At 44.1% G+C, this 14333-nt stretch overlaps 1 protein-coding gene across 6 annotated transcripts in view; it reads right to left on the bottom strand.

Moving 5' to 3' along the window:
• Positions 1-14333, bottom strand: part of CCDC30 (coiled-coil domain containing 30) — a 38468-nt gene that overhangs the window by 22488 nt on the left and 1647 nt on the right. For 3 of the 6 annotated variants that reach the window (XM_077931474.1, XM_077931475.1, XM_077931479.1), the window contains exons 2-7: positions 11972-12154; positions 7265-7385; positions 3397-3498; positions 3097-3287; positions 2015-2104; positions 1259-1412 (exon numbers count right to left, since the gene is read on the bottom strand). In XM_077931474.1, coding sequence (XP_077787600.1) covers positions 1259-1412; positions 2015-2104; positions 3097-3287; positions 3397-3498; positions 7265-7385; positions 11972-12154 — 841 coding nt within the window. The remainder of the gene's footprint in view (positions 1-1258; positions 1413-2014; positions 2105-3096; positions 3288-3396; positions 3499-7264; positions 7386-11971; positions 12155-14333) is intronic. The other 3 variants (XM_077931477.1, XM_077931478.1, XM_077931476.1) reach the window with 2 other exon arrangements.

Here is a 14333-nt window from a genome sequence, read left to right as displayed (position 1 = left end):
TTAGGAATAGCTGCTTTGTACCTAAAATAAATCAGGGATTCCATCTGATTTGTTTTGAAGAGGTAGAATAAATCCTTTACAACAGATTTCACAAATTATTAAAACACACAGGTCTTCTTAATACATCACCCAGAAGCCCAAGTTTAACCTAAAGAGCCTATCTGGATAAATTTCTAACCTTGAAACATGGAATACCCTAGAATAACATAAAATTCAAAATACTAAAAGCCATAGATACACAAACAAGTGTAAAAAAAGAAAACACCACTTGCAAATTGTAACAGATTTCTCACTGGTTCAATGCACTCGAGGGTCACCCAGAAAATGAATCCACCAGCAGCTCTGATGGGGATCTGGCGGCGCACTGCTGTCGGGAGGCTGAGGCACATTGTGCAGAACGTGCCCTCTGAGGCAAAAGATGCCCTAAAAAGAAATTGATCAACCAAAGCAGAGCAGGAGGTTGGACTGTGCTGAGCAGAGCAGCCAGTCTGGGACCCACACTAACTGACATTTCTATGGTGAATTTGCAACACTCTCTGCCTTGAGGGAAAAAGGAGTTTAGAGGGTCACATTCCCAACTTGTTAAATCTTCGGGGGGGGGGGCCTCCTGGGGAGCCTCCTGTGTTTCACAAAATAGCTTCCACGTCTTTCTCCTGGAAAGTAGCAATTTTGGGGACAGAGGCTGAATATCTCTCTCCTTGAACTCAGTTCCCAGGTGAGAGTTCTTGACTGCCTTGAATGCAAGTTAGAAATCTGAGGTGGCACAGATACCAAAATGTGTGTCAGGCTGTGTCCATCCCCATTTCCTCTTGATGGAGATCACCTGGTCACAGTGGCCCACGCTCTGACAGCACCCAGATTAGACTCCTGTAATGTGTGCTACATGGGAAGTTGCCTTTGAAAACATCTCAAAAACTCTCTTGGATAAAACCAAACCAAACTATAAGTGCTACACCACTAGCTGTGGCTGGCTATATGGAGCACATATTGCCAGTCCTTAAACAGCAGTGCAAATTCTTGGACATGCAACCAGGCCATTGAGGGCAAATAAAGAGAATAGATCTGTAGCCCCCTTGGCCATTGCTAATATTTTTATATGTTAACATCATCTTAATGTATTCATTTGTGTTTATATCTTATGTAAGATTTGGGGGGGGGGTGACATAGTGTGCCATCTTCCGGAGAAGAAAAATGGATCACAGCCAAGGTCCGCCAAAAAAGTTTGTGTTGTCAGTGGCCACAAGCAGTTGGAACTCACCCAGTTTGCTCTGGTTTTCCTTCTGCGTGGCCAATTCTTCTGTCAGCCTCCGGATCTCTGCCTGCACCAACTGCAACCTGTGTGTGGCTTCCTCCAGGTGCTGCTCAGTGTGCCTAAGCAAGGCACTTTGTCTAGCCAGCTCTTCAGCATGAGACTAAAAGACAAAGTACAATATTTAGAGGAGGGGCCCTGGCTGGGGATGGCCTCTCTGCATCCTAGGTGACAGAACCTTCATTTTTAACAGATGGACACAAGCGGGCAGAATTAAGGGCCAATGACATTGCTTCTCACTCAGGGATGGGAAGGTGGTTGTGGGTCGAGCAATTTTTCTTAAAACTGGTGGCTTCATCTTACAATAGCACACAGCCCCTAGTACAGAGGTAGCAAATGTGGTGCCTTTCAGGATTACAGCTCCCATTAATTAAAACAAACAAACAAACAAAAATCTGTGGGCAAAATAGATCAATCTTCTCCTGACTTTGTACAGGACAGCTTCATAAATTCACAGAGATCTTCATCCCATAGGGGACTTTCCATTTCATTTCCCAAGGTTTCTGTCAGTGCTGTGTCTGGTCCTTCCACTACAACTTCTATAGACAACTTTTTCCAGGAATTATGTGATACCTTAAAAAAAATCCATGTATGGCTGTCTTTCAATTGACACCATGTTACCCTTGATGCGCCCAAGATACACTACGACGCTAAGCAGCATGAGCAGAAGTGAAAAAGGTTGGACCAATTTCTTCTCTTTATTACTTTATGCGTCATCTCTTTGGTGCACTGCATAGATTTCCGTTGCTCCTGAAGCTCATCTTCTAGTGTTCGCTGGATATGATCCAACTGATCCTTAGACAAAAAAGAAAAAGGAAGAAAGAAAGAAGAATTATTAAAAATACATAACTTCACCAAAATACTTCCCCTTGCATTTCTTCATAGTACTAATATAAATAACATGGAGAGTAAAAACAAACATAATGTTTTATAGGGTGAGCAGATATTATCTGAAAACACCTCTTCTGCTCCTTGAATATACATACTTCTCCCCTATCAATCTGGAGGGAAATTAACTGGGAAATCTTATGTTTTCCTGTCTTAGTGAGACCTGGAAACAAAATGGACAATTATTTTTTTTAAGGAAAAAGCCAGCTGAGATGGCTAGCACATTAAGAACATAGGAACAGCCTGCTGGATCAGGCGAGTGGCCCATATAGTCCAGAATCCTGTTCTCACAGTGGCCAACCAGATGCCCCAGAGGGAAACCTGTAAGCAGGATTCGAGCACAAAAGCCCTCACCCTTCCTGTGGCTTCCAGCAACAGGTATTCAGAAGCATGGCTGTCTCCATCTATGAAGGGCATTGCAGAGTCATTATGGCTAGTAGCCATCAATAGTTCTCTCCTCCATGAGAGGTCACTGGTCTTCAGCTGCTGAGTCAGGACCCTGTGGGCCTCCAGATGTTGTTGGACTCCCGTTCCCATCAGCCTTGGCCAGCATGGCCAACAGAAGTTGTAGTCCTCGTCAGAAACCACTGCTGATCTACAACACATCACCCAGAGACCTACCAGTAGATTGCAACCTAGCTTTTGTCCACCGCTGGTGCAGACAATACTGAGCAAGGCAGACCAATGGCATGACTCGGTATAAGGCAGCTCCCTATGATTCTAGGGCAGAAAATGCTGCCTCAGTAATCCTGGCCCCATATGGACACCATGGCATTTCTGTTTCCGATGCTACACTTGAATGAAGACTATACTATGACTCTTTCGCAAGTTGCTCTGGGAGCCTCTCAGGGCTTTAAGGCAGAATACAAAAGCATTCCAAATAAAGAAGGATGATGTACCTGAAGCTGAGCAGCGCAAAGGCTTTCCAAACAGCTGGGGGATTGCAGTTTTTGCTCCAGTGCATCTATCTTCTCCAGCAGGGTGCTTCTCTCAACCAGCAAATAAGCAACCTGTTCACTGGGGCTGCTGTGGGCGATATCAAACAAGCCTTCCTGCTCCAACATTTCTTCCACTTCCTTCTGCTGAGATTCTGGTGGGGTGTGGAAGAAATGCACACCTAAGCATCCTAAAAAAAGAACCAGCTTTCTTGGAAGGAGTTGCTGGGCTTCAAAACAAGGCCAGAGACAAGAAAGACCCACCTTCAAGATCCATAGCCAAAGAGGGGGCTGCCTCCATGCCTGCCCAGAGAGCTGAAGGCAATTCAACTGCTGCTTTGTTGTATTCACTCATTCCACTTCCACCTCCAGAAATTAAGATTTGCAAGGTTTTTGTCCCATTTAAAAACAAAACAAAACTCTGTTCTCCACACTTGTCTACCTCTATTCATAAAAAAATCACTATCAGAGCACTTTACAATAACCAAATACATATACAATAAAACCAACATAAAACCATAAAAGATAAAATCATCTTAGATCATCAACTGTCTGCATAAGCTTGGTGGCACAGAAAAGTTTTCAGCAGACATTTAAATGTTTAAACAGATGGCACTTGCTAAATCTTTATTGGAACAGCATTCCACAAGACTGGGCCAACAACCCTAAAGGCTCAGTTTTGTGTTATTGTCAGATGAGGCCTCCCAACTTGGGGAACAACCAACGATGCTCCTGCAGGTGATCTCCATGACTGCGCAGGGTTAAAAGGGTTCAAGAGGTATCCAAGTACCCTGTGCCTAAGTTGTTTAGGGATTTGCAAGTTAATACAAGGACCTTGAACCCAGCATGGTAGTAAGTGGGCATTCCGTGTAGCTGTTTCAACAATGGGGTCACATGTTGTCGGACAACAGCTCCCATCAACAGTCTGGTTGCTGCGTTCTGCACCAGATGGACCTTCCGAATCAGGCCCAAGGGCAGCACATTGCAGTAACCAAGCCTCATGGCTCCCAATGCATGGACTGCAGTGGTCAGGCTATCCCAGTCCAGGAACAGCCATAGCTGGCAAACCTGACAAAGATGTGGGATAAATCTAGGGTATCATTTGGCTACTGTCTCTAGTTGATCTATGATTTAAAAATTTTAAGTCGTTTTATTGAATGGTTTTATGTATGATTTTTATGTATGTCTTTCTTCATGAAATATTTTTATAAACAAATAAATAATCCATGCAGCGTGATTCTAGCACAGCCATTTCTGCTCCCCTCTTGCTCCCTTTTTGGTCGTTATTGCCTATCCTCGGCCTTTTGTACACCCCCTTTATTAAACTGCAGTTTAAAATCAAAGGGGATAGCAGAGAGTGGAAACCGCAGAGATGTTTTCAATTCCAAGAGCAAGTGGAATCGGCAGCAGGGCCTCTGAGTGGAAACATGCAATTGATTTGGACAGGGAGTGGACAGTCTGGCTTTTGCTCTGTTTAAGCATGTGGAGCTCAGGGAGTGGAGGGAGGAACAGTCGTGCCTAGGTCCCACAGCAATGATTCCTATGTACTTTCTGTTCACATAGAAACATAGGAAGAACCCTGCTGGACCAGGCCAAAAAGAGCCCATCTAGTTCAGGATCCTGTTCTCGCAGTGGCCAACTAAATGCCTGTGGGAAACAAGCCAACAGGATTTGAGCACAGAAACACTCTCCCCTCCTGCAGTTTCCAGCAACTGGTATTCAGAAGCATTGCTGCCTCCAGCTGTGGAGGCAAGTAGCCATCAATAGCCCCTCCTCTATTTGTCCAGTCCTCTGTGAAAGTCATTTAAGTTGGTGGCCATAACTGCCTCTTGTGGGAGCGAGTTTCATAGTTTAACTTTGCGCTGTGTGAAGAAGTCCTTTCTTCTATTTCATCTCAATCTCCCAACATTTAGCTGTGTTGGATGTCCACAAATTCCAGTGTTATGAGAGAGGGTTTAGTTCACTTTTGTTCTGTAGGTAAAACTACTGCTGTTCTCCTCTCTAGAGTCTTTCCTTCCTTCCATGTGTTAAGCCTAGACTAATCTGGATGGTTCAGACATCACTGTCACTGGACAGATTCTTTTGCATTCATTGGGTTCACATTCCATAAAGACGGCACAGGTTTTGCTGTGGTTTTCTACTCTGCCAGCTGCCTCAGGCCAGTGGAGAGTAAGTCGCAGCTCTCCAGAAGTTGTTGGACTCCAGCTTCCATCAGCCTCGCCAGTGGCCAAGGATGATGGGAGCTGGATCCAGCAACATTGAATCTTGGACCTTCTGCATGAAAAGCAGATACTGCTTTTCCCCTTACTTTTTTCAGCGGCCCACTTAGGTGGTCTGCTTTCCTCAATGGCTGACCAAATGCATTTGGGAAGCCAGCAAGCAGGACCTGAGTGCAACAGTAACTCTCCCCACCTGCGATTCCCAGCATACTGCCTTTGATTCTCCGCTTCCCCTTCCAGTCCTGGCAAGCACCAGCCAATGGTCACTTGGGAGGTGTGAAACCAGGGCACTGTGACTCTCATTGGGAAAATATGCTTTCGTTGGGAACCTTATACTAAGAGAAGAGAGCACTGGGAACCAGGTTTCAAAGTTAAGATGTGATATGTGGCATGGGTTGAATCAGATGAGAGCTGGAATACCATTACTGTTTTTGAATATGCTGGTCTCTTCTACTTCCATCTCTTTGAGGATACATTGAGAAGGTGATGCCTGTTTTATCTTGTTGCTGCTCTCTTAATTATTTTCCATGTAACTTTTCTGTGCATTGGCAACTGAGATTTAAACTACCGTAAGCTGCTTCAGGAGGCCAAGTCGGCTGCACAACCAGGCACAAATACAATAAACAAGCAGGTCAGTTTTTTAAAAACACTTATTTGATTCTAACACATCAGCAAAAACATCTACTCTGTGAACGCTTAAATTGCTCCATTCTTTTTCTTAGTTGGTTTGTGTGCAGGGCAATTTGGGCTTTGTGGTTTGGAGGCTGAGCACGCCGACGCCGCCCCCCTGCACTAAAGCCGTTGATCCATTATCACATAATGCATCGATCCACCCACTAAATGCATAGCACGGGTTAGGCAACAGCTGTGGAAGTAGCTTCTTCCTCAAGGTCAGCTCTCCGCTTGCGGCACTGTTGAGAACCACTGTGGGCAATGAGCAGAGGAAAGCAGCAAGAGCTCAATTCTGGTTTTGCAACTATACTCATGTGTAGAGTTATTACTTTCCTAACTCATGTTCAACCCTTTAACGTAACCACCTTATGTTCAACATTTATTTAACAGGACGAACTTAACAGGGTTTAACAGCTAAATGGTAAATATATTTAACAGGATTTAATAGGTTATCAATGGCTACTAGCTATCAATGGCTATACTCTGCCTCCACAGCTAGCAGCAGCGATGACTCTGAATACCAGTTGCTGGAAATCACAGGAGGAAGAGTGCTCTTGCGCTTGGATCCTGATTGCTGGTTTCCCACTGGGGCATCTGGTTGACTACTGTGAGAACAGGATGCTGGACTAGGTGGGCCATTACCTGAACCAACAAGCTCTTTTGTAATTAAATTAAAGCATATTTATTGCATCCACATTTACTGCCTGGTTTGTTTTATATTGATTCCAATGCAACAAAGAAGGAGCCAATTTTTCCTTGAAGTCTCCACTGAATGAATCTCTCTCTTCTGTAGCTGTGTGTCAGAACCCAGATGTTTGCCCACTTCCTGTTTAGTCATTTTACAGAGAAAATATGTCTCCAAAAATGGAACTTAAAAATGGAAAGCATAATGCTGGTGGTCAACAAAAGAGGTTTAAGTCTGCTTTTTTCCTCTTCCCTCCCTATCCCTTTCCCCTTGTGTATTGCATATTGTGCTTTATACCTTGTAAGCCTGTGGTCAGGGACTGCCTTGTTTTAATTAGTTGTATTTAAGCCACTTGGGGAATGTTTCTGGCTGAAGAATGGGGTCCAAATGCTCTAAGTAGATAAGGTAATAAAAAGCAGGTCTATGCCCCACTTTCCAGTTTGATCAAGATCCTTGAGAGCAATGGGCTAGCTGAGGGAACACTTTTGGGAGGGGGGTCTCATCTTCACGGTGCTGGATCTGACACATTCAGCAAAGTGAGGGGGAGAGAGAGTACCTTGCTCAAGTTGTAGCTGTGTAACTTCCACCCTAAGCTGCGCATTTTCTCTCTCAAATGCAGTTGCCAAAGAATCCCGCGCTTCTGTCAACATACGGATGTGGGCCACGTAATTTTCCACCTGAAAAGAGAAGGACAAAGCAAGTCTGTGATTCCCAATCAGCAAGGACAGGTCAGGCTGCATTATTTGACCATTTATTTATTTATTTATTTAAAAGTACATGCCGCTAAATCATAAAAATATATCTATGCACTTTACAACATGAAAAAGATAAAAACCGCACAATAAAAGCATAAAAAAGGGGGAAACAATTTGAAAGCAAGAAAGTTAAAAACAAGCATCAATAAACCACTGCAGAAGGATGAACTCTCAATTGCCTGCATAAGCCCTGAGGAAAGGTTTTCAGCAGGCTTTTCAATACTGGTATAGAAGGTGCCTGAATCACTACTGGAAGAGTTCTACAGAACCTGACCGATGACACTAAAGGTTCCATTTCTTGTTGTTGTCAAATGAGCCTCATCAACTCGAGGAAATACCAGAGATGCATAGCTGTCAATGTTTCCCATTTTTTAAGGGAAATTCCCTTATTCCGAATAGGATTCCTCACAAGAAAAGGGAAAAGTTGACAGCTATGCAGAGATGCTGCTGTAGATTATCTCACCAACTGAGTTGGGTTTAAGTGGTAGCTGTAAATTAACACAAATCCCTTGAACCTGCGTCATTAGTAAATGGGCAGCCTGGGCAGCTGTTTTAACAACTGTGCTGCATGTTTTCTGCCAGAAGCTCCCATCAGCAGTAACATCTACTGTGACTGGCACCAGCGCTCCAAGGTCTCAGGCATAGGTCTTTCCCAGCAGCTAATAACTGAAACTCTTTCGCTCATGCATTCATTCATTCCTGTCTTCTATGGCAAAACCCAGTTTTTGTTTCTGGGCTCAATTTAAAGCGATGGTGTTAAACTTTAAAGGCCTGATTTATTTGGGATCAGGTTGTTTGAAAGACCATATACCCATACTAATCTGCACTGTGCTGAAATTAGGTTATTTCTTTAACTGTCAGCAGATGGAGTCATTGCTTTGCTTAACTCTTGCTGTGACAAATGGGTTTTTTTCAGCGGACCAACTCACTTCAACACTCCTGAACTTGCTTCAGGATCACAATGCAACTTCCTGTCAGATTGTGCAGCTCTCCAGATCTGACTATGCGGTTTAATGTACAAAAGGAAGGGCACACACAAAAATATATATTTTAGCTAAAATAAGGCACACAAAATGTGTAACACATAGATGAGCGCATTAAAACGTATGTATTTTATGTTTAGAAGTCCATATAAAATACATATCATTTAAATGCAGGTTTGGGGCACATTTTTTCAATGAAGCTGTACAATACAGAATGGCACAGGCCTATGTCTTAGCACCCAGTGAGTCAGAGAACAAACAGAATTAGGCTGCTCAGTCCATCCCTACGAGTGCCCTGCCTGAAAACACTATGGGACTCCCTGCACCAGAGCTTTCCAAACTTTTCATGTTGGTGACACACTTCTTACACATGCATCATTTCGCAATTCAGTTTTACTAGCAAACTGGAGGTAAAACTAAACCCTTTCCAGCCCTGGGAATAGTGTAGAGAGCATTTGCGTGACACACGTATACGCTGCAGCCGACACACTAATGTGTCACGACATACAGTTTGGAAAGCTCTGTCCTACCTTCTGCTCAATACTGAGGTTAACCTTCATGTGGATTTTCACATGTTTGAGAAATCTTCAGAGTGCCCTAGATCAGAATGGATTTATGCCGTTCATAGCTAAAGAAGAAGCCTTCAAACTGTCTAGTGCTAGAGAAGAATTTCCATGTTAACTGGTGGGCATGGGACCGTTGGTACATCTGCCACAGAGAACTCCTGCACATCACAGAGAATTCAGGTAGCTTTCTTGGATTATGCCCATTTAATCCAGTGCTCCACTGTCAAAGAGTGGCCAACTGGATGTCCTAAAGGGAAGCCTACAAGCAGGTCTGGAGTGCCACTTTTCAAAGGTGGCAGCACTCTTCCCACCTATGAATCCCAGCAACTGCTATTCAGAGGCAGATTACCTCTCACAGGGGAGAAAGAACACACCATTTTTGGGGCACATAGATCCATCATGACTGATCTTCCCCTTATAACCAAATGGAAAAAACCAACAAAACACAGTTGAAAGCCACTGATCTAAAGTTTGAATCAACAAGAGTTTAAGGTCAAGACAAGGAAAGCCTGAAGCCCCCTGCCCACACCAATATATTTCACTAGAACTAAAGAAGCTGTCCTATACTGTTAGCTCAGTATTGTCTGCGCTGAATGGCAGCAGCTTTTCAGGAAGGCTTCAGGCAGAGGCATTTCCAACCCTATCTGGCATTGATAAGAATTGACAGGCTCTTCCCCACTTTATCATTTCCAAAGGAGTCCAGGTCTGGTTGTGCTTGTTGACACTTCCACAAGCACTTGGCCTCAGACTGTGATCTGACCATCTCTTAAGTGGACTCCTGGCATCCCTGAAGCAGGACACATCCAATGAAATGTGCACATGTTCAAAGGGTCGTATTCAATCCAGGACAGGTTGAGCAGTGCAAATAGGAACTGAAACCACCTGGATCACTTTTAAATTATATATTTCCAACTGTCATTTTAGACTGTCAGTTCCTTAAGCGTAAGGGTCCCATCTTTTCTTTTTTTTAATTCTTACATTTCCAGAAATGTGAATGGTGCGCGGGGCCAGGAACAGAAAAGCCACACAAAATAGTTGCTGTCTGTACTGTCTCTTTGAAACACTTTGCTGATTTGAGGATTCGAACATACTTCTCCATTCATACAAGGGGCTTTTGCCACGTTGGAAGCCCATTAGTCCACACAACCAGCTTTCTATGCTGAGGGGACAGTTCCAAAGCAAACAGCTTTGGCATCATCCCTGCAAGCCACCCCACACTCCAGGCCCTGTAAGGGGGTGTGGGAAATTGCCCTATCTCCTGGAGCGGGCAACATAATAGCATAGGAAGAGACTACTGGATCAGACCAATGGCCCATCTAGTCCAGCATCCTGTTCTCATAGTGGCCAACCAGATGCCTGTGGGAAACCAGCAAGCAGGATTCGAGCACAAGAGCACTCTCCCCTCCTGTGGTTTCCAGCAAATGGTGACACAGGAGACATCTGGCTGGCCACTGTGGGGAACCAGGACACTTTTCTGAGATGGACTTTTGGCTCTTATCCAGCCGGATGATTCTGACGTCCTTCAAGTCTGGGAAAACCACCAACCTGAGACATCTATTTTGCTCCTTTTCCGTTCAATTAGCACAAAAAAGTCAAATGGCATATTAAATATCTCCAGACATATTTTACAGACATCCTCTGTTCAAAGCAGGAGGAGATGTGCTTACACAGCCTTCTGTTGCTCACAGTGGGCAGGGGGTTCTTTACAACTGTGATGTGGGCAGATTTTTCTCTTTGTGGACATTCAAGCCACATGGCAAAGATCTAAATTTCACCTTGTCAAGCTGACGACAGTTGAGAAACTCAATCAATCCTTTGCGTCAGACATAAGAAAGACCCTACCACCTGCTGTTCCTATTATTTTTGCTCTTCTCTTTGAAGGCCACAGGGGAAAAACCCACCTAGAACGATTCCCATCACCAGCCAGGCTGAATCAAACAGGACTTGCCCAAGAACAAAGGATGCCATCCTGTGCAAATCCTGTTCCTTTCAAGAGACCTTGCACAGGAAGGTTCCCTGTGAGCTATGCACTATGAGTACTTTTCCTCTCCTATTGACAACATACCAAACACCTATGACAACCGGATGCAAATTCCAAAACAAAAACCAGGAAACCAACAGAAATCATGGAAAATTTTGCTCCCCTGCCCCATGCCAAGGTAAGTAGGATTTTTTGTTAAAGGGACAAAAAGATAGAGCTGTGTTTATGGACATCTTTGGGAGGCCCTAAAATATGAGAGGGATAAGCAATGGGCTGAAGTGGGACTCATTCACACAAAGCTAGCCCTCTCTGGAGAAACCACATCAATTCCCAGTAGCTGTCACGGTAAGCCTGGAAGATTAAAATGTACAGTTCAAACATGCTCCAGCTCTGTTAGAAGATTTGTGCTGGGACAGAAACAAACCACAGACTTCTATAACATGTTCACACAGCAGCTATCTCAGCCTTCGCTAACAGGGCACCCTCTGTGGGTTCTGAACCACAACTCCTCTCAGTCCCGGTTGAGAGAAGCTGAGCTAAAAGCTCAGTTCCTGTGCTGTGCCAAAGATGGAATGTAATGCATAAACAAGCCCAGGTCCTATACTGCACATTATTAACATTATGGCCCAGAGGACAGGCCCTCCATGCCCCTCTCGTTGTAGTCTGGGCACCTTGAGAGCAGCCACTTTCAGAATAAAAAACATTGTAAAATAAGCACAACATGCCCAACAACTGTGGTGTAACATCCACCATATTCATAAAAATGGCACACAACATATGTTCAGTCCATGTACCCAATACATATTTGCTGTGGGAAGTTCTTCAGCATGGACTTCTATCTTGAGCAAATTGTCCACACCTAGCTTGGAGCAATCCCAAGGGCTGTAAACCTGAAAGCATCTACCTTTGAAAAACCCTTTAGAAGTGGTTGGCCTACTCCAGTGTCAGGAGCCAGTGGCTGACAATCTTCTCACCTACCTCTCTCATCTCTTCCACTTGCTGTCGCCTGAGTTTCTCTAACTCTCCGGCAGCAGAATGCAATTCCTCTTGACTACGTAGGAACAAACTCCAGACATAACAGAGCTGGTCCTTTGCAGGCGCTGTAGTGTCAACCCCTTCTTCCTTGAGCTGCTGAGTTATGTCTTCTATATGTGCTTGCTCCTGTATAAAGGAATGTAGAAAGGAATCAGAAAAGGGGTCTTCCCTAAACAATTAATAAATATTTTTATTTATTTATTATATTCAGTCTTCTCAGCTATACTGCTTCAGCAACTGTATTTGGAAACATTCTGCTAGCCCTCGTGGCTAACAGCTATGGATAGATCTCTCTTCTGTGGAGCAGGCTGTATCTTTCGACACTGTAAATCGTAATGCCCTGTGGATTGTCCTTCTGAAAATTGGCTGCCCAGATAAATTTGTGAACATCGTTCAGCTCCTCCATGATAATATTACAGCAACAATCGCAGATAACAATGGCTCTCAAAGTGAACCATTCACAGGGGGGTCAGGTGTTAAACAGGGTTGTGTTATTGCACCAACTCTATTCATTATTTTCATTGCCATGATCTTACACTTTGTCCAAGGGAAACTCCCCACCGGAGAAGAAATCATATATTGAACAGATGGAGAGCTCTTCAATCTGAGCAGGCTGAAAGCAAAGAGTAAGGTTACCGTAACTTCCGTCATAGAGTTTCAGTATGGTGATGACAATGTAGTGTGCACACACGCTCAGAGGATGCCCTCCAAACCATCCTAAATATCTTTGCAGAAGTTTACGAAAAGCTTGGCCTATCACTCAACATCCAAAAAACCAAAGTGCAAAAAAGTGCAAAAAACCACCAAGTGCAAAATAATCCTTCTGCAGTGCCACAAATCCAACTCAATGGTGTAGCGTTGGAAAATGTCAATCACTTCTCCTACCTGGGCACTTATCTTTCCACAAGGGCTGACATTGATGCCAAAATCTAGCATCACCTGAGCTCTGTGAGTGCGGCTTTCTCCCAACTGAAGTGCAGAGTGTTTAAGGACCAGGACATTTGCAGGGAAACAAAACGCTTGTTTACAAAGCTATTGTACTACCAACCTTATTGTATGCTTGTGAAACATGGACCACTTATAAACACCATCTCCAACTCCTTGAAAGATTCCATCAAAGGTGTCTCCGAAAATTTTTACACATCACTTGGGAAGACAGGCAAACTAATACCAGTGTACTGGAAGAAGCAAAGATCACCAGTGTTGAAGCAATTATTCTTCAACATCAGCTTTGTTGGACTGGTCATGTTGTGCAGATGCCTGATTATCGTCTTCCAAAGCAACTACTCTATTCTGAACTTAAAAATGGAAAGCATAATGCTGGTGGTCAACAAAAGAGGTTGAAAGACTGTCTCAAGGTAAATCTAAAAAAATGTAGTGTAAACACCAACAATTGGGTAACACTTGCCTGCGAGCGCTCCAGTTGGAGAACAGGCTTTACCAAAGGTGTCATGGGCTTTGAAGTCACTCGACCTCAGAATGCAAGGGAGAAACGTGCTAAGAGGAAGGCACGCTTGGCAAATCCACACCATGATCAACTCCCGCCCGGAAACCACTGTGGAAGGACATGTGGATCCAGAATTGGCCTCCACAGTCACTTACGGTCTCATTGTTGAAACCGTGTTTATGGAAGACAATCTTACTTGGCTACGAGTGAGCGCCACAGAAGGACAAATCTCTGGGCCCAATTCAAAGTGCTGGTTTTGACCTATAAAGCCTTAATGAACCAACCCAAACCCTGTGTTAATCATTGGAGGCCCTTCTTCACGTGCCCTTTCCACAAGAGGCTCAGAGGGTGGCAACACAAGAATGGGCCTTTTATGTGGTGGTTCCGTTTGCAGAATGCGCGTCCCAGGAAGGCTCCCTGGCGCCTTCATTACATATCTTTAGGTATCAGGCGAAAACATTTCTCTATAACCAGGCCTTTGGCTGATTGAACATTCCATGGCCTTTAAAATGTGTTTGTGGGTGGGGGTTATTGGTTTGTTTTGGTTCTAGTTTTATTATGTATTTTGTGTTCTCATTTTGTATTTTTGTGTTGTGAACTGCCCTGTGATCTTTGGATGAAGGGTAATATACAAAATAAGCAAGCAAGCAAGCAAGCAAGCAAGCAATCACATGCTCTGCATGCAAAAGGTCCCATGTTCAGTACCTGGTATCTCCAGGTAGGGCTGGGGAATGCTCCCTGTCAGAAACCCTGGAGAGGGGCTTTTGGTCAACATAGACTAGGGATAGGGAACCTATGGCTCTTCAGATGTTATTGCACTCCAGCTCCCAACATTCCTGGCTACTGACTATGCTGGCT

Source organism: Podarcis muralis, chromosome 7 (assembly GCF_964188315.1).
Source record: "Podarcis muralis chromosome 7, rPodMur119.hap1.1, whole genome shotgun sequence".
Classification (NCBI taxonomy): domain Eukaryota; kingdom Metazoa; phylum Chordata; class Lepidosauria; order Squamata; family Lacertidae; genus Podarcis; species Podarcis muralis.
Note: the sequence above shows the minus strand (reverse complement) of the source record. Positions and strands in the feature narration are given on the sequence as shown.